Below are 8,791 nucleotides of genomic sequence, written 5' to 3'. Positions count from 1 at the left end.
TAGATACCGAATTTTCAGAGCCGAACTCACATTTACAAATCGAATTATACACGTACGTATGCCGTTCCGAATTAATGACGAATCACGTCCCGTTGACCGAATTTTGGATCGAATTTGAATTCTACAAAACCGTATAATACTCGTATGTTTGCCGTTCCGTACGTTTACCGAATCCCGAATTGCTAACTAGGGCTCAAACAGCAATCTGAACTCTGAAGTCCCACGCGAATTATCAAACCCCACTCACAATTAAAATTAAATTATACTCCTGCAGAATAATTCAGACTTCAGAGGGAAGACTACTAATCTTCTCTAACTGCTTCCAAAATCTTAACAAGGGCATACTTTGTTACATAATTATCATCGCATGGAACGGCCAGATATACCATTATATCAGTACGCGAATCCAGCGAATTCCAATTCCGTTTTTGGAGGAGTTGCAATTTCCTCGTTTCTTTCAAACTTACCAATTTTAGCAACTCTTTCGTCTTATTACTCAAATTCTTCTTTTTCTTCTCCGGAATTGTTTTTCATCGAATTTTTAACCAGTAGAAGCGACAGAAAGTAGATAAAGAAAGAGATGGGAGGATTGTGTTCGGATTTGAAGGGAGGAAGGCAGGGAGTAGGAAATTCACAACATACAGCCTTTGCTTCCAACCAAAGAGGTGCAGGCGTTAATGCAGGAGGACCTAATGACGCTGTTGATAATTTCTTTAGATCTCGTGGTGTTCCTACTCTTTATACCCAAATTGAGGTATTCCCCTTACAGAAAACCCTAAAATTAAAAAGAATTCTTGTTGATATTTTGGATAAGTTTTAGTTTTAGGGATTTTGTGCAAGTAATCTACTGTATCTGAACGCCTTTACGTTTTGTCGTCTTCGGATGAAATTTTGATGGACTGATTGGGATGCTATCGAAAGATTCTTTTGTTTCTGGGAAGTAGATGTAAGTTTAGTAAAATATATTAGGAGTCAACCCGGTAGTTAGGGCTTTTGTATACTACTCCCTCCGTCCCTAATTAGATGACCTACTTGGTTTTAAGTTTTAATCTATAAATAACTGACCTATTTTTGTTACTATAAGAAATATGTATAATTTGATAGTTATGTTTATATTCGTTAGGTAGGTGTTTTAAAATGCTTTTCAACGGTATAAAGTTTACGAAAAACTGTGATACAGTTTAAGAGATAAATCATTTCTAAATTTTACTAACATCCTTATCTTAAAAATTGTGCAAACTACAACTAGTTCATCTAATTAGGGACGGAAGGAGTATATTATTTCTACCAGTTTCAAAATGATATGTTTGTTTCATGTACAAAGTCTAATCGGGACGGAGAATTCTACTCCCTCCGTTCTTTTTTAATAGGCCAGTTTTGTTTTTAGCGAAATTTAAGGAAATTAAGAGAACTAATCATTGAAAGTGGTCCTCATGACACTTGTCAATAAAAGAAGTGAAGTGAAATGGTCCCCATGACACTTGTTAGCAAAAAAAGTAAAGTGAAGTGGTCCACATGACACTTGTCATCGAAAGAAGTAAAGAGAAAAGTGGTCCCAAAAAATTAAAATAACATTTGACTTTCCCAATTAGGAAACTGACCTATTTTTTTGAAACTTTTATTTATAGAAACTGGCCTATTAAAAAAGAACGGAGGGAGTATTAATTTAGAGATATTATTTAATTTAAAGAAATTCAATTGTAGTTACACTATTGGGCCAGGGTTTGTAGTAGTTTTCATCACACTGATTCCAATTAACATTCATGGGAAGGTGAGTCAACCCGGTGGTAAACTGACTGGACGATGTTCTAACATAGATCCACTATTTATATCAAAAAAATGTTCTCGATTAAACGCTGTTGAATTTAGTACAGTATGTCATAGCAAATATGTTCCTCGCATTTAAGTTAGTTATCAGTTGTGATTTTTAAACATGTCGAAGATGAAGATGTTGCCTCCTCTGATATCGATGGTTTGTCTACTTCTTTTGAATCTATCTGCAGTTGTCGATATCTGCTTCTAAGCTACGTGATATGGACATTCTCTCGAAGGTAAACTTGTGGCTGCTCTTTGTTGTGGTTCCAACTAATTTCATTGGCAATTTGAAACGGGTTAACAGTACGAGCTGTGAATATCTGTGAAAAATATTAACTAGTCCATGAAACTTGGTTGTCAACTTGTCATTCAGTACATTTGACTTGCTTAGTGCCAAATTCCTGATAGTTGAATTTCTGTTAATTTTTGTATTTTATTTTTTCCCCTTATTGCTAGTTCTCTATTTTGCGGTCTCCTGTCCGTTTCCGGTGCTTAAGCTTTGACTCAGTAACTTGGTGCTTCAGAAAAAAGAAAAAAAAAGTAACTTAACCTTTGACTCAGTAAAATATTAGCTACAAATCTACATATATGTGGGAAGCTTAATGCCTACTTGTCAGTGGTTATTGTCAAATGTGCATGTTATTATCTGTTTATTCAATAGGGGTAACCCTGATCTTATCTATACTTCTAAATTTGTTGTAGAGTGATCCAATGGTGGTCGCCTATGTAAAGAAAAGAGATGGACAACTCGAGGAAATTGGTCGTACAGAAGTAATAATGAACACATTGAATCCTATCTGGGTTCAAAAGGTTTCAATTGCTTATCAGTTTGAGATTGTTCAGCCATTGGTGTAAGTCGCTGTTAAGTAGGATGATGTTCATCTTATCCATTTGTATTCTCGTTGTCAGGTTCAGTTCGTTTAATCTTCTCCCTACTTTAGCTGATCACTTAATCTTGTTTTTCAGGTTTCATGTGTTTGATGTTGATACTAAATATCACAATATACCAGTAAAAGTATATTTCCTTTTGTTATTTCTTAGCTTTTTCTTGTGTATCATCTTATTTCCAGGCATCATTAGTAAGCTCCCTTAATATCTATATCTTGAACTCATTGCAGTCGTTGAAGCTGAATGAGCAAGACTTCCTTGGAGAGGCTAATTGTGTTCTGTCAGAGGTAGTGGTTTGATTCTCATGGGTTTAATATGCGGAAAATTCCCCTCACTTACATTATTTTATTTTTTTGATTAGATATGTGTGTAAACTAAACACTTTTGTGCTTGTATGTTTAGTTATAGATGCGATATCGCAATATTATTTTCTTTACTTCATCATGGCAGATTGTGACCAAGCATAACAATAGCTTGACACTACATATTCAAGGAAAAAATGCTCATGGTGGAATTAGAAACATGGGGACCTTGACTGTCCATGCAGAGGAAACAGTCGTTTCAAGGCTAGCTGTTGACATGACATTCCACTGTTCCAAATTGGAAAACAAGGACCACTTTTCTAAAAGTGTAAGTAAACACAATAGTTAAATTTAAACATGACTTATTTGCATTTGCAGAATTTATTTTGTGTTTGAGTATCTGACTTTAATTAATTTTGCCTCTCCTTTTCCCAGGACCCTTTCTTGAGGATATCAAAAATTGTTGAGAGTGGAGGTTATTTTCCTATATGTAAAACTGAAGTGATTGAAAATAATTTGGATCCAACCTGGAAGCCCGTGTGCTTGACTGCACAGCATTTTATAAGCAAGGTAAGCTTGTAAATTTCTCTATTGTTCTTTCAATCTTTTTTCAACCCGTTCTTGTTAGGTGCAGATGTTGATCTTGGCATATGGAGTAGATGATGGAATAATTTCTTGTTCATAGTGATTTAGACAATGCTGGTGGGCAATTTCCTGGTGCTAGAATCTGATACGGCTCATACTGATGAACTCCCGTGTCTTAATTAATCTCCATTTTATTCGCTTATCAGTTCCAATTTGATGCAGGATAATCCTTTAATAATTGAGTGTTTTGATTTCGATAACAGTGGCAACCATCAACTTATTGGGTAAATGATTAAAAATGCTCATTTCATTTCTTTTCTAATGTTTATTATTCATCCTTTTAGGTTTCCTTCTCTATATGGAAGTATTTAAGTTTCTCTAAATTTATCCCATCAGAAAACTTCAGAAATCAGTAGCAGACTTGGAAATGCTTTGCCAATCGAAAACTGGTGCAAATTTTCATGTACCTTCTTCTCACCGACCAGATAATATGAAGGTATATCTCAATGTCTTTCACAAAGACTGTCACCTGATGAATAATGCCGTCTTTAACTCGAGTCTGGTCATTTGTTTCTTTCCAGGTGCTGAAGAGTCAACTGCATGTGCAAATGTATCGTGAGAAAACGCAATATACATTTTTGGATTACATTTCTAGCGGATTTGAGCTTAACTTTATGGTTGCTGTTGATTTTACAGGTATGCTGGTGTTTATAGTTTTTGGAACTTGTTTCCTTTAGTCCTATTTCTCTGTTTTACTTTGTAGCTAATGGTTTGATGTGGTTTCTCCCTTTGACCAGCTTCGAATGGTAATCCTAGTTATCCCGATTCCTTGCATTATATTGACCCTTCAGGCCGATTCAATTCTTACCAGCAGGTGAAACCCACGTCTATATGTTAATATATTTTCTTAGTCTCATTCATCTCCAGAAGTGATAAGTCTAAAAAAATCCCAAAATCGTAAAGGAGGAAACTTAGGATATTGGATTATATTTTGGTGGAACAACTTGGTGCATGCTTATGGAAGATTTGCAGTTCTGAACTCTTACTGACTTTTTCACAGGCTATACACGAGGTTGGAGGGGTCATACAGTTTTATGATACCGATAAAAGTTTCCCTACATGGGGTTTTGGAGGAAAACTAGCTTCGGGTGGAGTATCACATTGTTTTAACTTGAATGGAAGTCCTAATATGTCTGAGGTGACTGTCACTCTTGCTATCGCTCTATTTTGGTAGAATCTGGGCTACTTTTTTCATGGTAGTTTTTTTCCCATTCCAAGTAGCAGGTTGAAGGTGTAAATGGTATCCTGGCCGCGTACTCTAGTGTCTTGCAAACTGTTACTCTTGCTGGACCCACTGTATTTGGCCCGGTGATCAACACAGCTGCTCAAATTGCTGGCCAGTCCCTTGCACTTAACCAGAACAAATACTTTGTCTTACTAATAATTACGGTAAAGATAATCTTCCTTCTGTTGCGTATCTGTTTCATGTCCTACAAAATTTACTGAAGGTAATTAATTTAAAACTTACTCTTTTAGGATGGTGTACTTACTGATCTTCAAGAAACAAAAAATGCTCTGGTGAGAGCGTCTGACTTACCCTTATCGATACTCATAGTTGGAGTTGGAGGGGCTGATTTTAAACAAATGGAGGTAGTACTTGTGGTTTCTTGTCGAATAATCAAAATTATTCTCGAGCTCTTAGATTGATTAATTCTCTCAGGATTGATGGTTGTCCTGAATGACTTGGTAGGTTCTAGATGGTGATAACGGAAAGCGGTTAGAGAGTGACACCGGACGGGTAGCTACACGTGATATTGTACAGTTTGTTCCAATGCGTGATGTACAAGGTAATTACTGTTATTTGACCTGCTTGGATGCCTGAATTTTTTTTGAAGTCCTCATTTATATCTTGAAACCGAACTGAAACTTCCGATGACACAGGTGGACAAATCTCTGTTGTTCAAGCACTCTTGGAAGAGCTTCCTTCACAATTTTTGACATACATGCGCAGCAGGGACATCAAACCTCGTTTTGCGGACTAAACTGTCATAGCTTTAAACCCCACGAGCTCCCAAACTTACAGATACTGAACCTTCGCGTGTTAGTGACTTGATTTGGATTTGTGTATAATACTTACTTGTGCAGACCCATCAACTGTTAGATATTTAGGGCCTTACATAGTTTGGCAGCTACATTCTTGTACAAATGGGACCTAGTTTGTGGATATCAAGAGATTTTTTTGACGTAGTTTCTGTGAAATGGCAGCCGGTATATGGGAGCCCTGGTAGTTGCTGGAAACTTTAGGTGCATGAATTATCAGTAATCAGGTATGATCTAACATTTTTATTGGGCGCCCAGAGAATTGGTTGGGTGCAGAGAAGTTTCACTTTTGTGCCCCAACATTGGGCGCGGAGAATCCTAAACATCAGATTGATACATCAGGTATGATCCAACGGCTCCACACTTTTGTGCTCAATTATTGGGCGAATAGAATCTGAGCCATCAGATTTTCACATACGGGTTCACACAATCCCACGAGCCTCTTATCCGTTCTCATTCGATCACGGCGGGGGCGTAGATGTACTTGTTGTTAATAGGTCGGTAAGAGTATTGTTCCGATAGATTATATAGAGATCAGATTAACTATTCAATTTAAGCTGACCTGTATTCAAGTTTTTGCTTGAGCTTGAATCACCATAAGGGTTAGTCAAGTGAAAGACTGAAATACTATTCCATTTGAACGACTTCTTCAGGAAGTCCAAAAAAATTTGACAACTGATCTGGTGTAGACGTGTAGTTTTAGTTGGCAGCGACTAAATGCAACCCATGATTTGACTAAATGCAACCCTCACTTTAAATATATTAGTATTATCACCATACATAAAGTGTGTGATGACTACCCAGTGTACCCACCATCATCCCTACCAGTTATTGTTCCATCTTCTCCTTTTCTAACTAATTTTATGCGAAGAACATGACTGATTCATTCTCCAACTCCCATTCTCTTTTTCTGATCAGTGTTATCGGAAGAACATGATTAATTCCTTTTCCAGTTCCCTTTCTTTTTCTTTCTGATCATATATCAATTTCAAAATGAAAATTTACGCAATAATTTTTTTCCTAAATTCTAAACCCTAAAAAAAATTAAGAATTACATAACCCATTATCATCTTCTTATCATAATTTATTAACCAAGGTGATCTTGATATGATATAAATAGAAGGTTAACAATCCAATTGATTGTCAGATAAAACTTGAATGTTCGATTATGTGTTAGTCCTTTCGCCCCCAACTACTGTGCACAATCACAAGTGCATATACAACAATGATGATCATTAAGAGACAATCGATGGATAATGATGACCAGAAAAAGATTCCTCAATTATTAAATGCTCAAACGGATATGGACAAGCACAATAGAACGACCAAAATGGAAAACGAAGTGATGACGAGAGTGGGGTGTGTGATTACCCACTTAAACTTAGTCAACAAATATTATACATTCTTAAAGAGGTTGCAAATAACTTAATCATGGGGTTGCATTTAGTCACTGTCTATGGGCCCACCGGATAACTGAGGTCCGATGTATTTATTTCAAATAAAAAATAAAATGTACTCAAGGCTTAGTCCTATAGGGTAACCTAGCAGCTGGATTATCAGGTAGGGCAATCTCCTAAGTCCTATGATAGTACTAATTTAATAGCTAGTCGTTCAATAGTTCAGCGCTGGGCGCCGAACAGTAAAGCGTAAAAATTTGCGCAGAATGGAACAACGGTAAATAAAGCGAAATGATGATAATGGAAACACAAAGATCTCTCCCAAAAAATAATATTCATTCATTTAGTCCCACGTGACTGTTGCCTCAGTCCGTTTTGAAGTGATGTGAGACTTGCATCACCATAAATAATTAAGACAGAAGTCCTTACATCCGTTGGATTAAGAGAGTAGTCATCACATTGCTATAAATAATTTGAAGTTGGTAACCGTTGAATGGTTCAGCCTAGGTATGTTGCGCGTTTCCATTGGGCGCAAACAGGGTGCGTCGTATTATTACGACGGAATATCCGTTGAGCGCTGAACCGTTCAGCGAAAAGGTAATTTTTCTGGCGCTGAATTATTTAGCGCTTCAATCTCGCTGCTAGTTCAACTGCGAGAGAGAGAACTAGTATTAACAAATAGACCACACTTTTTTTTTGAACTGCAACACTTTTCTGCTAATTTAGCACATATGACTTAGCCTAAGCAATACGATAAGCATCGAGCTTTACCAAAGATCTTGCAAGAAAAAACCCGTTTCCTTTTCTCGCTTTCCCACTAATAAAAACCCAAAAAGCGATTTCATGGCGAAAATTTCCATCTCCGATTAAACCTAAGGATCACCTGGGGGACAACATAAATCACGAGCATGGGATGTAAATGAGGGATCCAATTAAGGCACAAGAGGTGGTTCACGGGGGAGAGGTTTTATTTCAAGTTCCGTTGTTTAGAACTGTTATTGTCTCTGTCCAATAGGATAATCTTCTGGGGTATAATACCTAGGCCTGATTTACTTAATCTTATAATGTTAAATCTTGATCACGATTTGTTTCATAAGATTTCTGTATCTAATTGAGTAGTTCTTCTTTGGGGTTTATAACTTGGGTTAGCAAGATAGTTTTGCATTTTAATCGGTAATTGATTTTGAAACATGGGTTGGTATTTGATTTTGAATCAAAGGTCTTCATTTGGGTTTTCAATTTTAATCCTCTTGGATTCTTTTTTTCTCTATTCTCTTTAAGCATCTGATTGGTTATAGATGTTTGAATTAGGATTTTTGATTGTTTACTATTGAATTAGGTTGTTTAGGTTCAGTTCTAGAATGGGGTCTCTTTGGAAACAGTTAAACATATTTCAGGCATCAAACTCACTCATAAATCTCCCCTTATAACTCATTTATTTTTCGCTGATGACCTTCTTCTTTTCACTAAGGCTGACGTAGGCAGTTGAAAAAACCTCTTAGATGCCATAAATCTTTTTAGTGACTCTTCAGGACAAGTTATAAACTTTACAAAATCAGGATTATTCTTCAGTAAGAGAGTTCATAGTAAACATCAGGGGATAATCTCTAGGCTTATGAAAATAAAGAAAATCAACATAAGAGATACTCACTTAGGAGTCCCTCTCTTTGTTGGTAGATCAAAACTAAAATCCTTTGGTAACAT

General features: G+C 36.5%; 1 protein-coding gene across 3 annotated transcripts; it reads left to right on the top strand.

Annotated features, from left to right (window-relative positions):
* The first annotated feature begins 238 nt into the window (after positions 1 to 238).
* Positions 239 to 5,837, top strand: LOC113318741 (protein BONZAI 3-like). 3 transcript variants are annotated; one of them, XM_026566967.1, is made up of 16 exons: positions 241 to 754; positions 2,004 to 2,051; positions 2,518 to 2,666; positions 2,782 to 2,830; positions 2,934 to 2,990; positions 3,154 to 3,333; positions 3,441 to 3,575; positions 3,813 to 3,874; positions 3,987 to 4,086; positions 4,172 to 4,286; positions 4,388 to 4,464; positions 4,651 to 4,788; positions 4,872 to 5,039; positions 5,127 to 5,240; positions 5,341 to 5,437; positions 5,532 to 5,837. In XM_026566967.1, the coding sequence occupies exons 1-16, from the start codon at positions 581 to 583 to the stop codon at positions 5,630 to 5,632; spliced, it is 1,764 nt and encodes a 587-aa protein (XP_026422752.1). In that variant the 5' UTR covers positions 241 to 580; the 3' UTR covers positions 5,633 to 5,837. The 3 variants fall into 3 exon arrangements, with proteins under 3 accessions (XP_026422754.1, XP_026422752.1, XP_026422753.1); XM_026566968.1 differs by having other exon boundaries at positions 244 to 754; positions 4,875 to 5,039; XM_026566969.1 differs by lacking the exon at positions 2,004 to 2,051 and having other exon boundaries at positions 239 to 754.
* The last annotated feature ends 2,954 nt before the right edge of the window (positions 5,838 to 8,791 follow it).

This window comes from Papaver somniferum, chromosome 10, assembly GCF_003573695.1.
Source record: "Papaver somniferum cultivar HN1 chromosome 10, ASM357369v1, whole genome shotgun sequence".
NCBI classification, from domain to species: Eukaryota; Viridiplantae; Streptophyta; class Magnoliopsida; order Ranunculales; family Papaveraceae; genus Papaver; species Papaver somniferum.
This window is presented reverse-complemented; position numbering and strand designations above follow the sequence as displayed.

Excerpts from the sequence above, each read along its gene's own strand:
- LOC113318741 (XM_026566967.1), top strand. The coding sequence starts at position 581 with ATGGGAGGATTGTGTTCGGATTTGAAGGGAGGAAGGCAGGGAGTAGGA. Across the intron at positions 2,831-2,933 it reads ATCACAATATACCAGTAAAA|TCGTTGAAGCTGAATGAGCA; the intron begins GTATATTTCCTT and ends AACTCATTGCAG. Across the intron at positions 4,287-4,387 it reads GGTTGCTGTTGATTTTACAG|CTTCGAATGGTAATCCTAGT; the intron begins GTATGCTGGTGT and ends CCCTTTGACCAG.